The sequence below is a fragment of the Mobula birostris genome, chromosome 18 (genome assembly GCF_030028105.1).
Source record: "Mobula birostris isolate sMobBir1 chromosome 18, sMobBir1.hap1, whole genome shotgun sequence".
NCBI lineage: Eukaryota > Metazoa > Chordata > Chondrichthyes > Myliobatiformes > Myliobatidae > Mobula > Mobula birostris.
The window spans coordinates 50,171,035-50,194,860 of record NC_092387.1 but is presented as its reverse complement, the minus strand read 5'-3'; the positions used below and the strand labels follow the sequence as shown (position 1 = coordinate 50,194,860).

General features: G+C 44.3%; 1 protein-coding gene across 2 annotated transcripts in view; it reads left to right on the top strand.

The window, feature by feature from the left end:
• Nucleotides 1-23,826, top strand: part of spock2 (SPARC (osteonectin), cwcv and kazal like domains proteoglycan 2) — a 105,541-nt gene that overhangs the window by 67,833 nt on the left and 13,882 nt on the right. For both annotated transcript variants that reach the window (XM_072282635.1, XM_072282637.1), the window contains 4 exons: nt 6,695-6,809; nt 10,349-10,454; nt 18,069-18,183; nt 22,160-22,270. In XM_072282635.1, coding sequence (XP_072138736.1) covers nt 6,695-6,809; nt 10,349-10,454; nt 18,069-18,183; nt 22,160-22,270 — 447 coding nt within the window. The remainder of the gene's footprint in view (nt 1-6,694; nt 6,810-10,348; nt 10,455-18,068; nt 18,184-22,159; nt 22,271-23,826) is intronic.

Sequence of the window (23,826 nt, the reverse complement as noted above, 5' to 3'; positions counted from 1 at the left end):
CATAATTACAACACAGAAGTGAAAAGAGTAACAGATTGCAGAGTTACAAGGCATGGACAGTATGATACAAGGGCCACCAGAAGGTAGGTTGGGAGATCAAGAGTTAATCTTTCTATCTTCCTGTAGCACTTACATCCACAGTGATGAAATGTTTTGAGAGGCTGGTGTTGAAGCATATCAGCTCCTGTCTGAATGGTGACTTGGATCTACTCCAATTTGCCTTCCAAAGCACCACAGTAGATACCATCTCATTGACTCTTCACACAACCCTGGAACAGCTGGACAGCAAAGATGCAAACATCAAGATGCTCTTTATACCATCTCATTGGCTCTTCACACAATCCTGGAACATCTGGACAGCAAAGATGCAAACATCAGGATGCTCTTTATTGACTACAGCTCAGCATTCAATACCATCATCCCCTGAAAACTAATCAATAAGCTCCAAGACCTTGGCTTCAATACCTCCTTGTGCAATTGGATCCTGGATTTCCTCACTTGCAGACCCCAGTTCGGATTGTCAGAAACATCTCCTCCACGATCTCCATCAGCACAGGAACACCACAGGGATTTGTTCTAAGCCCCCTGCTCGACTCGTTTTACGCCTATGATTGTGTGGCTAAGTACAGCTCCAACACCATATACAAGTTTGCAAATGACACCACTGTTGTGGGCTGTATCAAAGAGGGTGACAAATTAGCATATTGGAGGCAGATTGAAAATTTGGCTGAATGGTGTCATAACAACCACATCTCAGTCAATGTCAATAAGCCAAGGAACGGATTGTAGACTTCAGGAGAGGGAAACCAATGGTCCATGAGCCAGTAATCATCAGAGAATCAGAGATGAATTTGAATTGACTTTGCTTCTTACATCCTTCATATACGTGAGGAGTAAAAATCTTTACATTACATCTCCATCTGAATGGACAATGTGCAAGTTATAGTAATTTGTAATAATTAGTATATACAGTAAAATATACAACAGGAAAGACAATATAGCTTAGAGGTACAACTATATCAGTGTGAATTAATCAGTCTGATGGCCTATTGGAAGAAGCTGTCCCGGAGCCTATTGGTCCTGGCTTTAATGCTGTGGTAACATTTCCCGGATTGTAGCAGATGGAACAGTTTGTGGTTGGGGGTGACTTGGGTCCCCAATGATCCTTTGGGCCCTTTTTACACACCTGTCTCTGTAAATGTCCTGGATAGTGGGAAGTTCACATCCACAGATGCGCTGGTCTGTCCACACCACTCTCTGCAGAGTCCTGTGACTGAGGGAAATACAGTTCCCATACCAGGCAGTGATGCAGCCAGTCAGGATGTTTTCAATTGTGCCCCTGTAGAAAGTCCTTAGGATTTGGGGGCCCATACCAAACTTCTTCAACCGTCTGAGGTGAAAGGGGCGCTGTTGTGCTTTTTTCACCACTCACCCGGTATGTACAGACCAAGTGAGATCCTTGATGATGTGTATACCTAGGAACTTGAAGCTGTTCACCCTCTCAATCCCAGATGCATTGATGTCAATAGAGGTTAGCTGGTCTCCATTCCTCCTGTAGTGCACAACCAGCTCCTTTTTTTTTGTGACATTGAGGGAGAGGTTGTTTTCTTGACACCAATGTGTCAGGGTGATGACTTCTTCTCTGTAGGCTGCTTCGTTATTATTTGAGATTAGGCCAATCAGTGTAGTGTCGTCAGCAAATTTAATCAGCAGATTAGAGCTGCTGGTGGCAACACAGTCATGGGTATACAGAGGGTAAAGGTGGGGGTTTAGTACACCGCCCTGAGGGGCACCTGAGTTGAGGGTCAGAGGGCCAGAGGTGAGGGAGCCCACTCTTACCACCTGCCGGCGATCTGACAGGAAGTCCAGGATCCAGCTGCACAAGGTAGGGTGAAGGCCGAGGTTTCTGAGCTTCTTGTCAAGCCTGGAGGAAATTATGGTGTTGAATGCTAAACTGTAGCCCAAGAACAGCATTCTCACATAAGCATCCCTCTTCTCCAAATGTGTAAGGACGGTGTGCAGAGCAGTGGCTATCGCGTCGTCTGTCGATCAGTTGTGTCGGTAGGTGAATCGTAGGGGGTCCAGTGTGGGTGGTAGCAAGCTGCAGATGTAGTCCTTGACCAGCCTCTCAAAGCATTTACTTATTATTGAGGTGAGTGCAACAGGACGCCAGTCCTTCAGACATGTTACCATGGTCTTTTTAGGTACAGGGACAATGGTCCATGTTTTGAAGCAAGAGGGTCAGTAATATTAAATTCCTTCATGTCACTATTTCAGAGGACCTGCCCTGGACCCATCATATAAATATACTTACAAAGAAAGCATGACAGGAGTCTGCAGAGATTTGGCATGTCATCGAAACCTTTGGCAAACTTCTGTAGATGTGTGGTGGGAAGTGTGCTGACAGGCTGCATTACGGCCTAGCATGGGAACACCAATGCCTTTGAGCGGAAAATCCTACAAAAGGTGGCGGATTTAGCCAAGTACATCACGGGTAAAATCCTCCCAACCATTGAGCACATCTACAGGAAACATCGCTGTAGAAAAGCAGCATCCATCGTCAAAGATCTTCACTACCCAGGCCAGGCTCTTTTCTCACTGCTGCCATCAGGTTGAAGGTACAGGAGCCTCAGGACTCGCACCACCAGGTTCAAGAACAGTTACTACCCCTGAACCATCAGGCTCTTGAGCCAAAGGGGATAACTACACTCATTCTACTTCCTGTGTTCCCACAACCGATAATCTCACTTTAAGGGCTCTTTATTTTGTTTTTCATACCTGTTATTTATTGCTATTTATTTATATTTTGCATTCGCACAGTTTGTTGTTCATTGAACTTGCTTACAGTTGCTGTTCTATAGATTTGCTGGGTATGCCCACAGGAGACAGAATCTTGGGGTTCTATGTGGTGACATGTATGTGCTGTGATTATAGGTTTTACTTTGAACTTTGGACTTTTTCTCGACATATGAGAGGTTCATTTAAGACTTGGATAACAGTGGATAAAAGCCGTTCTTGTGCCTGGTGTTCTCCAGCTTTTGTATCTTCTGTCTGATGGGAGGGGCGAGAAGAGAGAAGGAGGGTGGGAGGGATTGTTTGATTATGTTGGCTGCCTTCTAGAGGCTGAGGGAAGCGTAGACATCGTCCTGAAATGTCAACTGTCCATTTCCCTCCCCAGAAGCTGCTTGACCCACTGGGTCAAAGTAGAAGTAAATTTATTATCAAGGTATGTATAAGTCACCATACACTACCTTGAGATTCTTTTTCTTGCAGGCATTACAGGAAAATAAAGAAATACAAAAGAATTTTTAAATAGCATACATAAACAAAGACTGACAAACATCCATTGTGCAAAAGAAAGCAAATCGTTCAAAATAATAAGATTAGTAAATGAGTAATACTGAGAACATGGGTTGCAGGGTCTTTGAAAATGAGTTCCTTCAGCACTTCATTTTTTTGCCAGATTCCAGCATCTGTAGTCTCCTACATCAACAGGTTTTTTGCCCTCTGTGATCCCATCTATGCCTTGATACCAGCAAGGCCATGCAAAAGGTCCATCGTCAGGCTCCTGTACCTTCTCCCTGATGGTAGTAATGAGGAGAGGGCATGTCCTGGATGGTGAGGGTCCTTAGTGATGGATGCAACCTTCCTGAGACATTACCTTTTGAAGGTGAGCTTGACGGTGGGGAGGATGATGGCCGTGATGGAGCTGCCTGATTCGACAACCCTCTGCAGCTTTTTCTGATCCTGTGCATTGGTGCCTCCATACCAGATGGTGATCCAACCAGCCAGAATGTCCTCTACGGTACATCTGTAGAAATTTGCTAGAGTCTTTCACGTTTTGACCACGCAGACCATTTGGAAAATCTCTCCACTCCTTCCCCCATAACCTTTCTCCCCATTGTGTTAATCCACTTATCCTACAAACCTCCTTCCACTGCCCAAAAAAATCCACTGAGTGAAAATATTCTCTGCCTTTTCCCTTGGATCTGTTGCCAAGAACCAGAGCTTGTAACATCTTGCACTGCCCTCCTAACAAGCATGTGACTCAAGCATCACAAGACAGGCCTGTGGCAGAAAGCCAAGGATCAAGCTTGTAACCTCTGCAGTTGATATAGATGGTTAGGTTTATACTGTGAATATTATCGTGAAATGCTGCCAGAGTTTAAAATTAAGTTCCATTCCAGAACATTCTTTTAACTACAGTTCTGATATAATGCTAATTTCTATGTAGATCAGTAATAGACTCTCAGAAGGTTGGTCTCTGTAACATGTGATTATAGACAGTAGGAGATTTAAAAACCCAAGCTGTCCATTTCTTATCAGTACAAGAATTAGATCCCCTAGGGGGAGCCAGATCCTGGAAAACCATCGCCTACTGTGGAACTAAAGCTGGAATAACTTCTTCAGTTATGCCATGTTTGTCAATGGCGCAACTCCCCTTTGCCAGTGAGAGACCTCAAAGCTCCATGGGTAACCACAAATGGAAAATTACCAGTGCTCTTCGTCAGTGGGAGTCTTTGAGGAGAGAGGTGGGAAGGAGAGGAGAGGAGCTAGTGGAAAGAGAGTTTACAGGGGCTAGGGAAGGCAAAGAATAGAATTGGAGTCAGAACCAGGTTTATGATCACTTATACACGTTGTGAAATTTGTTGCTCCAGATTCCAGCATTTTAAGTCTCTGTGAGTCTCCAGGGAGAAATTTATCACGTAGGCCCATCATTCCTTAAGTCACCATATACTTAAGTCAAGTTTAAGGTCAGGTTTATTGTCATCTGACTGCACATAAATACCACCAAATACAACAACGTTCCTCCAAACCACAGTGTCCCCACAATACATATATCACACACAGTACATAAACCACAAATAAGTTAATAAAATATCATTCAAAGTACATGTGGAGTGTGCAGCATAGGTAAGCAGTAAACAGCCCACTTTCTTAGTGACGAGACCTCGGTGGTGGCAGGGTATTCGTTCATCTCACAGACTGGGGGCAGAAGCTTTTACCCAGTACGTACCTCCTTCCTGACGGTAGTGGGTCAAAGAGTTTGTGGTCAGAATCCTCAATGATGCTTCACCCATTATAATTGCAAACACTTTCAGGTGACCACATTTAGTGGACGGTATGCTCATATGCTTTTAATGCTGGGAACCCATCTCAGATAATCTGGCTGCCCATGCACTCAGCTCAAGCTATGGCATGAGGATTACTTCCCCCTCTGAGCAACCACTTCGTATCATTTGGTGCTCACCAGGAGACTAGGACTGGGTTAGTAGCAGGAGGTTATATGTTCATGAGCATGAGGTGGAGAGCAATGCTGTTTAAATACTGCAAGAGAACACGGAGGTGTGTGGTTTATTAGGCAAAGAGGGACAGAAGGGGAAAGCAAAACTCCAGGGAACTTTATGGGTGTACTGCGGAGGGCATTCTAATTGGTTGCATCACCATCTGGTATGGAGGGGCCACTGCACAGGATTGTAAACTCAGTCAGCTCCATTATTAGAATTGGAATTAGAATTTATTTAAATCTTATATCCACCCCACAACGTGAGGGAGTTAAAATCTTTGTGTTATGACTCTGATGCAATGTACAGACATGCAAATTTAAAAGTCTAATGGCTTGTAGAAAGAAGTTGTCCCATAGCCTGTTGGTCCTGTCTTTAATGCTGTGGTAGCGTTTGCCAGATGGAAGCAGCTGAAACAGTCTATGGTTGGGGTCCCTGATGAACTTTCAGGCCTTCTTTCTGCACCTGCTGCTGTAAATGTCCCAAGGGATAGGCCATTTAGAACGGAGTTGAGGAAAAACTTTTTCACCCAGAGAGTGGTGGATATATGGAATGCTCTGCCCCAGAAGGCTGTGGAGGCCAAGTCTCTGGATGCTTTCAAAAAAGAGGTGGATAGAGCTCTTAAAGATAGCGGAATCAAAGGTTATGGGGATAAGGCAGGAACTGGATTGTGGATGATCAGCCATGATCACAGTGAATGGCGGTGCTGGCTCGAAGGGCCGAATGGCCTACTCCTGCACCTATTGTCTATTGTCCTCAGTGGAGGGACGTTCACACCCACAAATGGACTGGGCTGTCCATACCACTCTCTGCAGTGCCCAGCAATAAGGCTGGTGCAACCAGCCAGTATGCGCTCAATAGGTGACCCTGTGGAAGGTCTTGAGGACTTGGGGGCCAGTGCCAAATTTCTTCAGTTGCCTGAGGTGGAAGAGATGCTGTTGTGCTTTTTTTTTGCCACACAGCCAGTGTGTACAGACCAGACGAGATAATCGGTGATGTGTATACCAGGGAACTTGAAACTAGCCTCCCCACCATCGAGAACATATTCAAATGGTGGCATCCATCCTTGACCCCCATCACCCAGGGCATGACCTCATCTCATTATTACCTTTAGAGAGGGGGTACAGGAGGCTGATGTTTTAGGAAGAGCTTCTTCCCCTTTGCTATCAGTTTTCTGATGGTCAATGAACCCATGGACACAACCTCACTATTTTTGTTTTCCTTGTGCACCACTTATTGAATTTTTAATATATATTTCTTGTTATAATTTAGAGTGTGTTTTATGGGCTGCTGCCACAAAAACGGCAAATTTCACAAAATATAATGAATCTGATTCTGAGAAGCACCAGGGATTGTCGATGTCTTTCTGTTCTCACTTGGAAGTAACTGCCGTATGATTCCCTCCACAGCACTGGACCCCACCAAGGACCCCTGTCAGAAGGTGAAGTGCAGCAGACACAAAGTGTGCATCTCCCAGGGGCAGCAGAGGGCCATGTGCATCAGCCGTAAGAAACTACAGCACAGGTCAGTTGTGGGCGGTGGCAAGTCTCACACCAAAGGCAGGAAACGCTGGAAATACCCAACAGTTCAGGCCACAGTCGTGGGAAGAGGAAAGGAGTTAATGTTTTAGGTCAGAGACCCATTGTCTTATGTTCTGACAAATGTATCTCACCCCACAGATGTTATCTGACCTGCTGAGTATTTTCAGTTTTAGTTTTTGATTACCAGCATTTTGCCTTTTTTCCCCCCCAAAGAACAGTTATATAAACTTGTTTGCATTTTAAGATCCAGAGTTGTGGCCGACATACAGATAATTACTCATTGTAGCTAGTGACATACATGCACAACTCCACACATTTTTATAATGAATCACATGCAATTGCACACACACACACAATAAAACACATCTTGATCATGTCACACAACTGATGTTACACATCCTGATAATGGCATACAGTTTACTAATAACACACACACACCCCTTGGTAATGGATTTAAAGATCGGCTTTATGTACCAAACTTACAGTAAAACATGTTGTTTGTGTCAGTGACCAACACAGCCCAAAGGCGCGCTGGGAACAGCCTGCGTGTGTCACCATGCTTCCAACTCCAACATAGCTTGCTCACAACTTACTAACCCTTTCTAACTCATACGTCTTCAGCTTGATGGAGGAAACCGGAGCACCCAGAGCAAACCCACGTGGTTACAGTGGGAACGTACAGACTCCTTACAGACAGTGGAGGGAATTGAACCCCAATCGCTGGCGCTGTCAAGCGTTTCGCCAGCTGCACTGCACAATGCACTCCCGCTAACAAGAAGGTAATTGTGACTAGATTATTTTAACCAAGTTTGCACAAGCATAAATATTGGCCAGGCCATGGGGGATAATAGTTTGCGGCCACCCGTGTAAGAACAGCAGGCCGGTGGTGTGGTGGCATCTGCACCGGACTTCGAGGCAGGTGGCCCCAGGTTCATCCATGCTGGGTTGAGCGTCGAGCTAGCAACTCGGCCTCATAAAAACAGACAATGCAAAGGAACCGGTAAGGCTGCAGCCTAACGCGCCACAAGGCGCAGAGGGGAACTAATTAACACGTGTAAGATACACACACTCATGCACATCATCCAGTCGGTAACGATAACTTTATGATAATGATATGTTAGATATGTGCTTGTTAAGGGAAGCAGACGCTGGATTATTGTGCAAGGGACTCGTTGGATGTAATTTCTGTCTGGAATGTTACACCAGCAATGAAAACTGACAGAATGTTCCTATGAGAGACATTTAACTCCTTGAACTGGGTCTCAGCAACACACGATCTGCAAAACACTATAACATACAAATCCCATCAACCATCAAATAGCCACTGTCCTTGTATTTCTGAGCCACACCTGGGTACCTATGGCAACTCAGTGCATAGCACAAAATCAGGAGTTAATGATATATGTTATTTAGCAGTCGAGGGTAGTCTTCATCCATTCCATACCATTTGGCGGTGATGAATCCCAAGTTATTCTTGGTATCAGGACCTTAAGCTGCTAAGTGATTAATGTGAACAGCAATATCCCAGTCAGCAAACTCAACAAAAGTTCATTACTAGAGGGTTAAAAATTGTCCTTGAGGTCTGCACAATCAATGTTAAAATGATCCCTGATAACAAAACAGAATCCTTTTAAAACCGGGTTTTATTGATCATTGTAATTATCACTGCACAAAGTCCCTCCTGTGGGAGGTAATTAACCTCATATACACAGACTGTATTGTTATACGTAGTAGATGGGAAACGCTAAGGATTTCCTTCAGTTCATGTTAGGCTAAGGTGAAGGAAACTCTTTGTTGTTAACTCATAAAATAATGGAACAGGCCTCCAGAGGATGCCCTTAGAAAGTTCTTAAGTTATGATGAACTGATCCAACTTCAGCTGGGGTATTGTATTCGGTTCTGGTTACCACATGAGGAAGGAAGAGAGGGCATTAGAGAGAGTCCAAGAGGGATTTATGAGACTTGTCCCTGGAATTGAAGTTTAAATTGCAGTGATATATTAGAGATGCTGAGACTGTTTTTTAAATTTAGAGTGTGGAATGAGCTGCCAGCGGAAGTGGTAGATGCAGGTTCAATTATAATGTTTAAGAGAAGTTCGGTTAAGTACTTGGATGGGAAGGATTTGGAAGGATGTGGTTTGGGTGCAGGTAGAAGATTGGGTCTGCATGGACAAGATGGGATGAAGGGCCTGTTTCTGTGCTGTAGTGTTCTAAAACCTATAATTCTATAAAAGCATGGGACCACCACCATCTGGAATTTACTGCTCTGATTTTATTAGATTTATTTATTAATCACATATACATCAAAACATACAGTAAAATGTGACGTTTGCAGTAACAACATAATCTGAGGGTGTGCTTAGGGCAGCCCACAGGTGTCACCACGTGTTCCGGCGCCAACATGCCCACAATGTTCGGCAGAACAACGCGCAGCCAACAAACAACGAGGAGCAATAGCAAAACAAGCTGCTTTCCCACCCCGCCACCCACACACACACATGGAGGGGTCTCCAACCCTGAACCGTGTCTCGGTCTGGTCCCAGTCCTGGGATTATTACCCCAACAGCACTGTAGACATGACCACCCCTCAAGGACTGCAACAGTTCAGAAGGCAGCTCACCACCCTCTTCACAAGAGCAGCTAGTGATGGCCAGTGAAGTTCTGGCCCAGCCTGCGAGGCCAATATCCCTTGAATAAATTAAGAACAACTCCATCTACTTGATCATTCTCAAAATGAGTTGCCGGAACTTTAATTACCAAGCTCCTAAATTCTGGAAATCCCTCCCGAAACATCTGTGCAATACTTATTGCTTATTTAATTATTATTATGTTTTTCAGCTCAAGCTGGTAAAACCTGAGGTACAGGCACAGCCAAGCATGCTCATTTCTCAATTGCTAGGAACTTCCGGATGACGCTAGTGGTGTTTAGTATTGAGACTTTCTGAAGTTTTACATAGATATTACTGTGTAGGCCTAATTGTTTAATGCTATCATGTAGTGACTTTGCAATGATACCAGTTGTAGAAATTACCTTTGGGACAATGTATGCCTTGTTCATGTTTCACAGTCTTTCAATTTTCTCTTTTAAATCAGCATATTTCTGGTGATTTCACTTCATTATTATTATTTTTTTTCCTTTTTGTATTTGCACAGTTTGCTGTCTTTTGAACATTAGTTCTTTGTCTCTCACGTCTGCTTTTACGTTGATTCTGTTGTGTTTCTGTCTATTAACTGTGAACGCCCACAAGAAAATGACCCTCAGGGTACTATATGGTAACATATATGTACTTTGCTGATAAATTTACTTTGAACTTTACTTCCCTTTGTTGCCACTCCTCAAAGTCCACTACTTCTGTATAGCTTTTGATCATTCACAGTAATATCCTCCAACATGGTTCATTGTTAGTCTTCTCCATCTGTGACAGTTTTTGCGAAACGTTTTGCAATATTTCTGCTGCTTTGAGGACATTCTGAAAATCAGTGCTGTAGACGTGTTGCTCACTGCGGACTCTGTTTTCACTAGAATCAAGCAGTCGTCCGTGGAACAAGTGGAGCGTCCTTGCAAGCCGTGCCAGTCAGCTCCAGTGTCTCCTGTTTGTGGCACAGATGGGCACACATACACTTCCCAGGTGGGTGTCTCTTCTTGTTTCCCTGTGACTGCACCACTCCACTTAATGGGGAAGCAAAGACAAATAAAATAATTATAAAATTGATAAACAACTACAAAAAAAATTGAGGAAAAAGACAGAGAGCTGAGTCAGCAGACAAAGCTCTTTCAAAGATCTAGGTCAGGTGTAGCATCTCAATATATTCTCTATTACATCTAACCAGAAATGCAAAGAATAGTGTTATTTACAAAATAACTGTGAATAAAAAGTAAGTGCTACAGCACACAAATATAAAAGTACTGAGACAGTACAATATAGGTGCAATACTGCTTAGTGCTGTGATGTGAGGTCCAGCAGGGTCACAGCCTCAGGGAAGAAGCTCTTCCTGTGCCTGCTGGTGTGGGAGCGGAAGCTCCTGTAGCACCTACCAGATGGGAAGAGAGTAAAAAGTCCATGGTTAGGGTGAGATGCCTCCCTGATAATGCTTTTCACCCTGCCCAGGCAGCGTTCATGGTAGATGTTCTCAATGGTGGGCAATTGGGTGCTGATAATCCGCTGGGTAGTTTTCACCACACGCTGGAGTGCTTTGCGGTCCGATATGGGACAATTGCCATACCACACTGAGATGCAGTTGGTGAGTATGCTCTCATTGGTACGGCAGTAAAAGTCCGTCAGTATCCTGGGACGGAGGTGAGCTTTCTTGATGCTCCGCAGGAAATAAAGGCGCTGTTGCGCCTTTTTGATCAGGATGGAGGAGTTCAGGGACCAGGTGAGATCCTCGGAAATGTGGAGACCAAAGAATTTGAAGCTCGATACACGCTCCACTACAGCTCCGTTGATGAAGATGGGGATGTGAGTGTGGCTCCTAGCATGCCTGAAGTCCACAATGATCTCCTTGGTCTTCTGGGTGTTAAGGGCCAGGTTATTGTCAGCACACCACGTGGCCAGGTGCTGGACCTTGTCCCTGTAGGCCGTCTCGTCATCCCCTCTGGTCAGGCCAACCACCTTGGTGTCGTCTGCAAACTTGATTATGGATTTAGAACCATGTACAGGAACGCAGTCGTAGGTGAAAAGCGAGTACAGAACAGGGCTCAGCACACAGCCTTGAAGCACACCGGTGTTCAGGGTGGGAGTGGAGGAGGAGAGGTTGTCTAACTTAACTGATTGGGGTCTGTTAGTCAGAAAGTCCAAGGTCCAATTGCAGAGGGATGAGTTGATATCAAGCTGGCGAAGTTTGGCGATCAGCTTGGAGGGGACCACAGTATTGAATGCCGAACTAAAGTCAATGAACAGCATTCTGATGTAAGAGTTGTCCAGGTGGGTCAGGTAAATATCTTGCCACTTCCCATGTAAGGCAATATATGCTACTGCAGTTGTGTGTAATATGTGGCATTCCCTTCAGTGATATTGTTCATCAGCAGGAGCTCTAGATTGATAGAGGACAGGCCGACCATTTTGTAATCTATTATTTAGATGTATAAATCTTGCAGTCAATTAGGAATAACTTTCTGTTGGTGGGAATTATTATAATCATTTTTTGGAGCGGGAGAATGTGGTGGGCAAGTCTCAGTTATTAAAGTAACTCCCAATAATTTGTACTTGATGAGTCTGTCTGATATACTCCTTGTTTTTACAACATGGGGAGCTGGAAACAACCTTCTCCGGCCTTTTCTCTCCCTGCTGTTACATTGCTCTTCTCCCTACCTGACTGCATTTTTATGCTGTTTAACTTTACTCTGCCTGTCCCTTTATGCTTTTGAATTGGTGGGTGGATCTAGGCAGAACTGAAGATGTCAGATGCCATGTCATAGTTGGATTCTGTTCCTTTTTACATCCTATATACAGGAACTCTTCCTCAGAGTGAAGAGCAACTGGATTATCTTTATAAACTGTAAATCTACTTGTTCGTTTATTTTAGTGCTTCTTGTTTGTTAATTATTTTAATTCAAAGAACAAAGTTCAAAGTAAATTTATTACCAAAGTACATACGTATATGTAAGCTGAGCTTCACTTTTTTGCAGGCCTTCATACTAAAACCAAGAAATACAATAGAATCAATGAAAAATGACACAGAAACAAAGACTTGACAAACAATCAATATGCAAATAAAAATAAATAAATAATACTGAGTACATGAGTTGTCGAGCCCTTGAATGTGTGTCCATAGGTAGTGAAATCAGTTCAGAGTTGAGTTGAGTGAAGTTGCCTTCACTGGTTCAGGAGCCTGATGGTTGTATGGTAGTAACTGTTCCTGAACCTGGTGGTTTGGGATCTAAGGCTCCTGTACCTCCTTCTTGATGGCAGCAGCAACAGGAGAGCATATGGTGGGGGATCTTGATGATGGATGCTACTTTCTTGTGTCAATACTCCTTGTAAATATGCTCAGTGGTTGGAAGGGTTTTGCCTGTGGTGAACTGGGCTGTATCCACAAACAACAGGAATTCTGCAGATGCTGGAAATTCAAGCAACACACATCAAAGTTGCTGGTGAACGCAGCAGGCCAAGCAGCATCTGTAGGAGGAGGTGCAGTCGACGTTTCAGGCCGAGACCCTTTGTCAGGACACAGAGTCCTGACGAAGGGTCTCGGCCTGAAACGTCGACTGCACCTCTTCCTACAGATGCTGCTTGGCCTGCTGCGTTCACCAGCAACTTTGATGTGTGGGCTGTACCCATCACTTTTTGTAAACCTCTTCATTCTTGGCATTGCCATACCAGGCACCCAGTCAGGATACTCTCCACTGTGCATCTATAGAAGTTTGTCGGAGATTTAGGTGACATGTGGAATCTGTGAAAACTTCTAAGAAAGTAGAGGCACTGTTGTGCTTTGTGATAGCAGCTTTTAGCATCTGGTTACAAATGGCGAGGCAAGCATTTATTGTCTCTCCCCAACTGCCATTGAGAAATTGGTGGTGAAAAACTTTATTGAACCATTATAGTCCTCCTAGAATTATCTCTGTTCCTCCAAGGTAAGTCACCACTTGAGGAGTAGTTGGAGTCAACCATCACACAGAATACTAATAAACATTAGTCAATTGATTGGGTATCATAATTGATCAGATTTATTCACTTCAATTGTGACAAGTTGTCTTTATTGAAATTGAACTTAACAGCAAACCTGCTGCTATACTCAGTGCTGTTTCAATCTCTGGACACTTGTCCATCTATTGAAAAAGTCAAGATGAAATTATATCTGAAGTTGTCAGGTTTGCTTATGTTGCCTGAATTGACAGATATATCTCCGAATGTCGCTGTCAGTTTGTTGGTAGTTACAGGGGTTATGTTAGTATTCATTCCACATTTGTAGTTAAGCTATATATAGCAAATTGCAAGTGCTTTGTTCAATCTCATTTACCACAGAAAGGCTGTATTTTATTTATGATTGCCAATTATAATTTATTTCATTATACCAGACTGTTCATTCCTCGATCACCAAATTCCCCATGTGCTGATTTTAAAATTCCTCATATAATGTAAAAACAGACAACACTGTAGATACTTGGCTGGTCAGACCACACCTGTGGGAAGAGAGTCAAGGTCGATGTTTTAGGCTGAAGCCCCTGTGTCAGAATTGGGAAGGAGACAAAAGAAGCGTATAGGGTAAAACTCAGGTGACCATGGGAATAGGCTGTAAACAAGATTATCTGGTCAGTGAATCAGTGGGAACAGTCAGAGTGCAATATGGACAAAAGGAAGTAGGAGGTCAATGTGAAACATTGACTCTGTTTGTCCACCAGCAGATGCTGCCTGACATGCTGAGTATTTTCTGTTTTTATTTCAGATTTCAGATTCCTATCTTCTATATTATTTTGATTTTTATTTCAAAACTCCTCCCTGTCTTTTGTCCAACTTGTCAGTACGTTGTCTCCAGACTGAGCTCCCCAGCTCAGCTCTACATGTTAGAGGGTGATCCACAGTGTGGAGCCACCTCCTTTGGTGGAGCCTCTGATCATCCTTCCCTTCTGCTTTTCTCACCTTTGTTGCTTGGAAAAAGCTCCTCGTGCAGCCTCATGTTGACATGAATAAGACATTGGTGAGGCCTAATTTGGAGTATTGTGTACAGTTCTGGGCACCTACCTACAGGAAAGATGTAAGGAAAGAGTACAGAGAAAACTTACAAGGATATTGCTTATGTGGAAAGATTAAATTGATTAGACAATAGACAATAGGTGCAGGAGTAGCCCATTCAGCCCTTCGAGCCAGCACCGCCATTCACTGTGATCATGGCTGATCATCCACAATCAGTACCCTGTTCCTGCCTTCTCCCCATGTCCCTTGACTCTGCTATCTTTAAGAGCTCTAACTCTTTCTTGAAAGAATCTGGAGAATTGACCTCCACTGCCTTCTGAGACAGAGCATTCCACAGATCCACAACACTCTGTGTGAAAAAGTTTTTCCTCAACTCCGTTCTAAATGGTCTACCCCTTATTCTCAAACTGTGGCCTCTGGTTCTGGACTCCCCCAACATCGGGAACATGTTGCCTGCCTCTAGCGTGTCCAATCCTTTAATAATCTTACATCTTTCAATCAGATCCCCTCTCATCCTTCTAAATTCCAGTATATACAAGCCCAGTTGCTCCAATCTTTCAACATATGACAGTCCCGCCATCCTGGGAATTAACCTTGTGAACCTGCGCTGCACTCCCTCAATAGCAAGAATGTCCTTCCTCAAATTTGGAGATCAAAACTGCACACAATACTCCAGATGGGGGTCTCACCAGGGCCTTGTACAACTGCAGAAGGACTTTAGGACAGATTGGGACTTTATTCCTTGGAATATAGATGGTTCAGAGGAGATTTGATAGAGGTGTTGTATACAAAATTGTGGGGGGGATATAGATAGGGTAAATGCAAGCAGGCTTTTTCCACTGAGGTTGTGTGGAACTTACAACCAGAGGTCATAGGTTAAGGGTGAAAGGTGAAAAGTTTAAGGGGGAACATGTTTGGAAACTTCTTCACTCAAAAGGTTGTGAAAGTGTGGAATGAGCTGCTAGTGTAAGTGGTGCATGTGAGCTTGACTTCAACATTTCAGAGAAGTTTGGATAGGTACATAGATAGTAGAGGTATGGAGCACAATGGTCCCAGTGCAGGTCGATGGGAGTAGGCAGTTTAAATGGTTCTAGATGGACCGAAGGACCTGTTTCTGTGCTGTACTTTTCTATGACTCTATGACTTCACTAGTCAGAGGGTCATAGAGTCATACGGCATGGGCCCCTTAGCCCTTTAGCTCAACCCATCCATGTTGCCCATCTAAGCCAGTCTAATGTGCCCATGCTTAACCCAAATCCCTTTGAATGTAGTTTAAGTGTTTTTCTATCTGCCTCATGCATTTTCTCTGGAATTATTGGACATGGAAACTAACTCAGTATTCTAGTCTTGCCATCTTATTATAATCTCCCATTCAAGCCTTTATCCAGCTCCCTTGGGTGAAAGTTCATGTTTAATAAATACTGTATCAAGACCAGTCACCATGACACCAGTCTTGGAGATGCAGGCAGAATGGTCAGCCGTCTCTTGATGGAGGGACACGTTTTCAAATACACCAATCTTCAGTATGAACCAGTCACCAACTTCCCCCATCCACCCCCACTTTATCCCCCAGGAATAAAACCACTCAGGTAACGCTGGGACCACCCTTGTCTCCTTCAGCCCCATTCCTGTGCTTGCCAGTGGGGAATGCAGTGATGACGTTGGAGGGTAATCATCTTTACAAACTGGGAAACGCAACAGCTGATTTCTTAAGGATTAGCCTTTTGCTTGTCACATCTACGTCGAAACATCAAAACCTACCGTGAAGTGCATTGTTTGTGTCAACAATCAACACTGTCTGAGGATGTTCTAGGAGCAGCCTGCAAGTGTTGCCAGGCTTCAGGCGCCAACATAGCATGCTCACACGCCTAAACCATACGTCTTTGGAATGTGGAAGGAAACCAGTGTACCAAGGAGATTCCTTGTGGACAGCCGTGGGAATTGAGTCCCAGTCACTGAGGCTGTAAAGCGTTACGCTGACAGCTCTGCACATCAAGATCCCACTGTTAGAAATGTAATCGTGATCAGATCACTTTAACAAAGTTTGTTCAAGAGTAAATATCAGCGAGGACATGATCCCTCCTTCCCCTTCTCATAACAGTGATCTGAGAGATTTATCTCATCCACGGGGCAGCAGTATTGGTCCTCAGTTCCGCAGTGTTATACACCCAAGTCTCTACGTGGGATTTGAACCCATGACTTTCTAATAGTAAGGCATATGTGTGATTCACTAACCCGCAAATGTCACCTGTGGGTGAGATTGGGTTACAGCATCACTCATTGGGACTCAGCCTGTGGGGGAACTGATGCAGCCTGAGAACTGGGCAGTGCTGCAGTGTAGCAGTTAGCGCAATGCCGTTACAGTGCGCTGTAAGATAGGGTTTCAGTTGTCAGCGCTGCCTGTAAGGAGCTCGTACATACTCCCCGTGCCGCATCGTTTCCTTTGGGTGCTCCGGTTTCCTCCCACAGCCCAAAGACGTATAGGTTAGGGTCAGTAGGTTGTCGGCATGCTGTGTTGGTGCTGGAACATGCCAACGCATGCGTTGCCTCCAACACATCTCAGACCATAGGGGTATTTGACACAAATGATGCATTTCACTTTATGTTTTGATGCACATGTGATAACTTACCACGTGTGTAGTGGAGAGCATTTTGACTGGCTGCATCACAGCCTGGTATGGAAACACCAATACCTTTAAACAGAATATCCTACAAAAAGTAGTGGATTCAGCCCCGTCCATCATGGGTAAAGCCCTCCCAATCACAAGCACATCTACATGAAACTCTGCCGTAGCATCCATCATCAGGGATGCCCACCACCCTGCTCTTCTCACTGCTGCCATCAGGTAGAAGGTACAAAAGCCTCAGGACTTGCACCACCAGGTTCAAGAACAGTTACTACCCCTCAAACATCAGGGTCTTGAATGAAGGGTTGAACAACATTCAACTTCACTTGCCTCCTCATTGAAACGTTCTTACAACCAACAAACTCACATTCAAGGACTCTTCATCTCGTGTTCTCATTATTTATTGCTCCTTATTTATATTTGCATTTGCACAGTTGTTGTCTTCTACACTTTGATTGATCTTTCATTGACCCTGTTATAGTTACCATTCTATAGATTTGTTGAGTATGCTACAAGAAAATGAATCTCAAGATCTTATATGGGGACATATATGTACTTTGATAATAAAATTTACTTTGAACTTTGAACTAAAGCTAATCTTAGTCTCATTGCTCCTTTCCCTGGAAACTAATTGCAAAACTGAGTAAGTTAAGTGATCTTTGTTAAGTTATGCCATCTTATTTTTTTTGATTGGGTTCCATTTTCTGTGCTAAGGGCTCAAGAAGGTGACTTACTGCGTTTATCCATGCAGTGTTGGATGAGTACCCAGTGCCACTCATTAAACTAGAATGAAAATAAGCTTTGGAGAAGGAAAAAGAAAACTGAATGGAAATAATAAAAAGGATTAATTAGCTGACAGTTCATTCTGCAGTTAACAACTTTGGACATTGTCCAAGTGAGATCATCGCATTCACTGGTTCTAATCTTTCTTTATCTCCGGCTATCTTTTGTCCTTTCGTTTCCCTCATTCCCCCTCTTACAGTGCAAACTCGAGCTGCAGGTATGCCTGACTGGGAAACAGCTTACCCAACAATGTGCAGGCAATTGCCCATGTCCAGCGGAGCACATGGCAACCTCTGATCCAGGCAACAAACCAGGTGAGTGTCAGGCACAGGCCCAGAGCACCAATGATGATCGCGGCAGTCTTGGTGAAAGCATGCTCATTTTAACTTACAGCTAAACTCTGGGTGCTCAGCTGTTAAGCTTATCAAGGCTAAGATAGATAGGGTTTTGGACATTAGGGAAAATGGAGTATAGAGAATTAGGTGAGTTTCCATATTGCCATTCGGCCCCTGGAGCCCATGTCAAATCACAGCACAATCCCCTTCTCCCACTATTTTCCCTGTAGCCTATTCTCCCTTCACCGCTTTGAGTTCTGTCGCCCACCTACTCTAGGGTCAATTGTCAATATTTAACTTACCAACCTACACGTCTTTGGGATGTGGGAGGAAACTGGGGTACCCTGAGGAAACTCTCACAATCACAGGGAGAACACGCAAACTCCACCCACAGACAGTCGCAGAGGTCAGGATTGAACCTGTGTCACCACAGCTGTGTGCCGGCCGCTCTGCCAGCTGTGCCACTGTGCCACACAAACAAAGGATGAGCCATGATTTTGCTGAGTGGTGGAGAAGGTTAGAGGGATCTCAAGTTCTACTCTCAGTTCAAACCCCTTTCATTGGCTTAACTGCAGCCCAGTGGCCCAGTGTGGCATCTTCATGGGCAAATGAATAAAAACTGAAGAAAATCTCTTCTTTGATGCCAGTCCACCAGTCACGTAGTCATGATAATCACCTACATGAAGGTGATTCTCCAATGTGCTGAACCGCCTCAGCATAAACAGTAACCTGTCCACACCAGTAATGAAAGGAGGCAAATGCACCACCTTTATTTCTGATTCTCCAGCTGATGTCTATGGTTGTCACTAAAATATCTTTTGCGAGATTGTATTAGAAACAATAAGTCTCCATCTCAGGGAAGCCAGTTAACTCCATCTTTGCTTATATATATCTGTTGATAAACACAAGAGATTCGGCAGATGCTGGAAATCCTCCTCACTGATCTCCCACTTGGCACAGATCCCTGCAAGTGTGACAAGTGCTACACCTGCCTTTACACCTCTTCCCTCACCACCATTCAGGACCTTAAGCAGTCCTTCCGGGCGAGGCAACACCTTGCCTGAGAGTCTGTTGAATCTGATGCTTTCGGTGTAGCCCCCTCAACATCGGTGAGGCCCAGCACAGATTGGGCAACAGCTTTGTTGAGCACCTTTGCTCTGTTCTCCACAAAAGGCAAGATCTCCCTGTGACTATCCATTTCAATTTGCCTTCCCATTCCCATTCTGCCATATCTGTCAATGGTCCCCTCTATTACTATGATGAAGCTAAACTCAGACTGGAGGAGTAACACCTCATAATTCGTCTACGTAGCCTCCAACCAGGTGGCATGAATAATGATTTCTCCAATATCCAGTTTTCACTTCCCCTCCCTCTTACTCTCTTGTTCCATTCACCATTCAGGATACCCCCTCACCCCTTTTCTTCTCACCTGCCCATCACCTCCCTCTGCTTTCCCCCCTCCTTCCCTTTCCTCCATGGTGCACTGTCCTCTCCTATTAGATTGCTTCTTCTTCAGCCCTTTACCTTTTCCACCTATCCCCTCCCAGCTTCTTGCTTCATCTCCCCTCGTCCACCCGCCCACCTCCCCCTCTCCTGGTTTCACCTATCACCTTCTAACTTGTATAACATCCCTTCTCCCCCCTTCCTTTCCAGTTCCGATAAAGGATCTCGGCCCAAAACGTACACTACTTATTCTTCTCCGTAGGTGCTGCTGAGTTCCTCCAGCATTTTAAATGTGTCATCGAGCTTTTGAGCCATCTATCTAAACAAGTGCTAATTTTACACCTTGGCCAAATACTCTTTGACTAGCAAAGCAAATGGCCTCTACCTTTGTCATTAAGTGTCCGTTTGCCTGTTGGTGGCCAGCACACAGAAAGGATAAGGCCACTCAGAGCCCCGAGCCCACACAGACTCCCCATTCATGTAGACAGCACCCTTTTTGCTTCATATCCCTTAAGCTGCAGGTTGACAGATACCTATTTAAACTTAACAATCACCCTACCACCATTTGCTATTGCAGCAAGTTTCAATATCTACCACACTGGGAGTTAATAATTGAATATAAGATTGTAGCTTCAAGTTGCACTTTGGTTGGGGAAGAGGGGTTCGTCTTTGATTTGGATTTTTTTTTAGATTTAGATTTATTTATCACATGTATATTGAAACATACAGTGAAATGTGCCAACACAACCAAGGAAGCGCTGGGGGCAGCCTGCAGGGGTCGCCACGAATTCATGCATGCCCACAATGCTTGGCAGAACAACACAACATACCAAATGACAACGGCAGAACAAGCCCCGTAGCTCCCTCCCATCTGACCACACAAACACACAGTTCTCTAACCCCAGGACAGGCCGTCTTCTTTGGCCTCCAGCCTCCAGCCTCCGATAGACTGGTGGATTTGTGACCATTAGACCCCCAGAGGACTCGCAGAGATTTGCAGACCCAGGCTCCAGCATTCAGGCCTCAACTTCTGGACTTCCAACTGACTTTTGGGCTTCGACCTGGACTTTGGCTATTCATGAATATTGAATGCCAACAATTGCCATCTGCGCACATTCACTTCTGTTAATGTCAGTAGAATGCAGTCTGTTGGACTGAGTACAGATGGCAGCCAATATTATGTCACAGGATTAACCCCAGTAACTGAAGAATTTCTCCTCTGTGAACTTATTTCCCCAGGATTTTATGCTCTAGAGCTGATCATGACTAATGTGTTTTTATAGATGTTACATTCCATTTCCTAATAAGTTTATACATGAAATAATTAACCTGACCTTTTCTTTATTGTTCCAGTGTACTTTAAACTTCAGGGTACTAATGAATTTAGATTTGTGCTGTATGAGTACTATTTAATTAACAAAGTATCTTCCCTTTTCTTCCTTACTAAAGAAGGTCTTTGGTAATGTTAGTTGGGGAAAAGGCCCAAGGACTCTCTGATTGGCCCACCATGTGACAAAAAGATACTGATGTTATATAACAGTCATAGCTGTGGACCGTAAGGTGTAGGAGCAGAATTAGGCCATTAGGCTCATTGAGACTTCTCCGCTGGTCTCTGCTTGTCTGCCTGCGGCAGTTTTAGATGTGAGGCAAGCCTATACCCATTACTGTGGGCCTTCAGAAAACAGGGCAGTCCAATAAAACAGCCAGAGGTATGTTCAGTGTTCGTTGCAAGATCTTCCTGCTTCTGAGGTCGTTGATTAGGTCAGACAGGCAGCCAATTGGTCTGCTTTGTGTCCTCACCAGTTTTAAGGTCAGTTTTATTTGTCACATGTACATCGAAATGTGTCATTTGCATCGAGGATGTGCTGGAGGTAGCCCACAGGTGTTGCCATGCTTCCAGCACCAACATAGCCTGCCCACAGCTTACTAACCCTAACTCCTTGGAAAGTGAGAGACAATAGACAATAGGTGCAGAAGTAGGCCATTCGGCCCTTCAAGCCAGCACCGCCATTCACAGTGATCATGGCTGATCATCCACAATCAGTATCCAGTTCCTGCCTTCTCCCCATAACCTTTGATTCCGCTATCTTAAAGAGCTCTATCCATCTCTTTCTTGAATACATCCAGAGACTTGGCCTCCATTGCCTCTGGGGCAGAGCATTCCACATATCCACCACTCTCTGGGTGAAAAAGTTTTCCCTCAACTCAGTTCTAAAGGAGAGGAAACCAGAATGCCGAGAGGAAGCCCACATGGTCACAGGACAATCATACAGACAGTGTCAGGAATCGATCTTAGAGCTAACACTGTAAAACACTGCCAAACCACGATGTTACCATGGCACACAGTTGCCCAGCTTTGTCCTCAAATTTCTGTGCAAAGATCCTTTCTTACCACCCACCATGTCTCCAATCAATGAACAAGGGTTTCACTGTCCCCAGTCCAAAGTCCTGCGTCACCATAACGTGGGGGCAATTCCAAATGTTCATATCAACTTTCTCTCTCTCCATCTAGCTGGATGCACAGGCCAGGACCTCGCAGATCTTGGCGATCGACTCAGGGACTGGTTCCAACTGCTGCATGAAAACGCCAAACAGAACAGCTCAGGCAGGAACACGGACGGTGGTAAGATTCTGAGCAGACCTGTGGTTGATATTAATCAACCTGAAGGTGCTGCTGCTGATAGGACAAGGCATCAAATGGCACATCGCACAAAGCCCTGAAGGAGCTCAGCAGGTCAGGCAGCATCAGTCGAAGGAAATGACAGTCAGTGTTTCAGTTTGAGACATCAACTGCCCATTTCCCTCAATAGATGCTGCATGAACTATTGAGTTCCTTCAGCTTTTTGAATGTTGTTCCGGATTCCAGCATCCACAGTCTCTTGTGAATCAGACTGCACATTCCTCGAATATACAAATGAAACATACCAGGGCATGCTAGACCAGTTTTGTATGTAACAGTCCCAGAGCTGAGATCACTACAGGCTTGGAGGTGGCTCATTGGTTAGCACTCTTGCATCTTAATCAGTAGTTTCTTGATTCAGATCCTGCTCCAAAGTCAAGGTGGATGCTCCTGCTTTGTTGGAGAAACGATCTTGTGGATGAAATGTGAAGTGGTTTCTGCACTGTACAAGACATCACCACACACTTCTGGACATTATTTATCTCTCAAATAATTTTTAAAAATAATTGAAAGGAAATATACACACACACACACACACACACACACACACACTTCTTCTTTGGTTGTCCATCGAAATCCGATGACGACGTCCATTCCTTTAATGGTGAGATCTTTGATGACCACACACACACACACACACACACACACACACACTCCAATAATCTGGCCTCCGACCGTTCAGAAATCCAGCTGGTCAGGCGTTGGGCTCATTGATTAGTTTGGAGTGTGAGCCAGCGGTCCAGACTCTGGGCTGAATGTGCGGCCAAAGTTCGGCTTGGAGTACAAAATACCAGAGATCAGGAACATGAGTAGGTTTGTAACTTGTACCAGAGTCTAGAGTGTTTGTATAGTTCCTGCTTCTTTTAAACTCACAGGGTCTATTGGAAAAATCATTATACCACTATGTAAATGGGTTTGAAATAAAAGTATGTATGGTATTAAAAGAAGTAACACCCAATAGTCCAGCCAGTCTACTGGTGTGACATTACTGAAGTCCAGTAAGTACCGGGTATTGGAGCTTTACTTGTCATGTTATCCAGGGAGTTGCTCTGAACAATTGTAGTCGTGCTTTTGATGTTGTACGATGAAGTACTCGATTGGCTGTACATTATGTACAACATACATTAGATTGTAGGTAATGTGCATTCCTTACAATTCAGGAATGTACAGAGCTATTTCTGTTTGTGAAAGTCATTGTATTAATACAAGTCTTTCCACACCGATAAACACAAGAGATTTTGCAGATGCTGGAAATCTTGGACAAGGCACAGAAAATGCTGGACGAACTCAGCAAGATAGGAAGCATCTATGGAAGTGGAGACTGACGTTGACTTTTCCGACAGACACTTGATCAGGCCCTCAATTCTGAGTGTACACTTCACTCTATAAATACTGCCTGACTTGCTGAGTTCCTCCAGAATGTTGTGTGTGTGTGTTGCTTTTGTCACTGATATTTATCTGTGGTTGGTGTAGCAATGTGGCCAGGAACATGCAGTGCC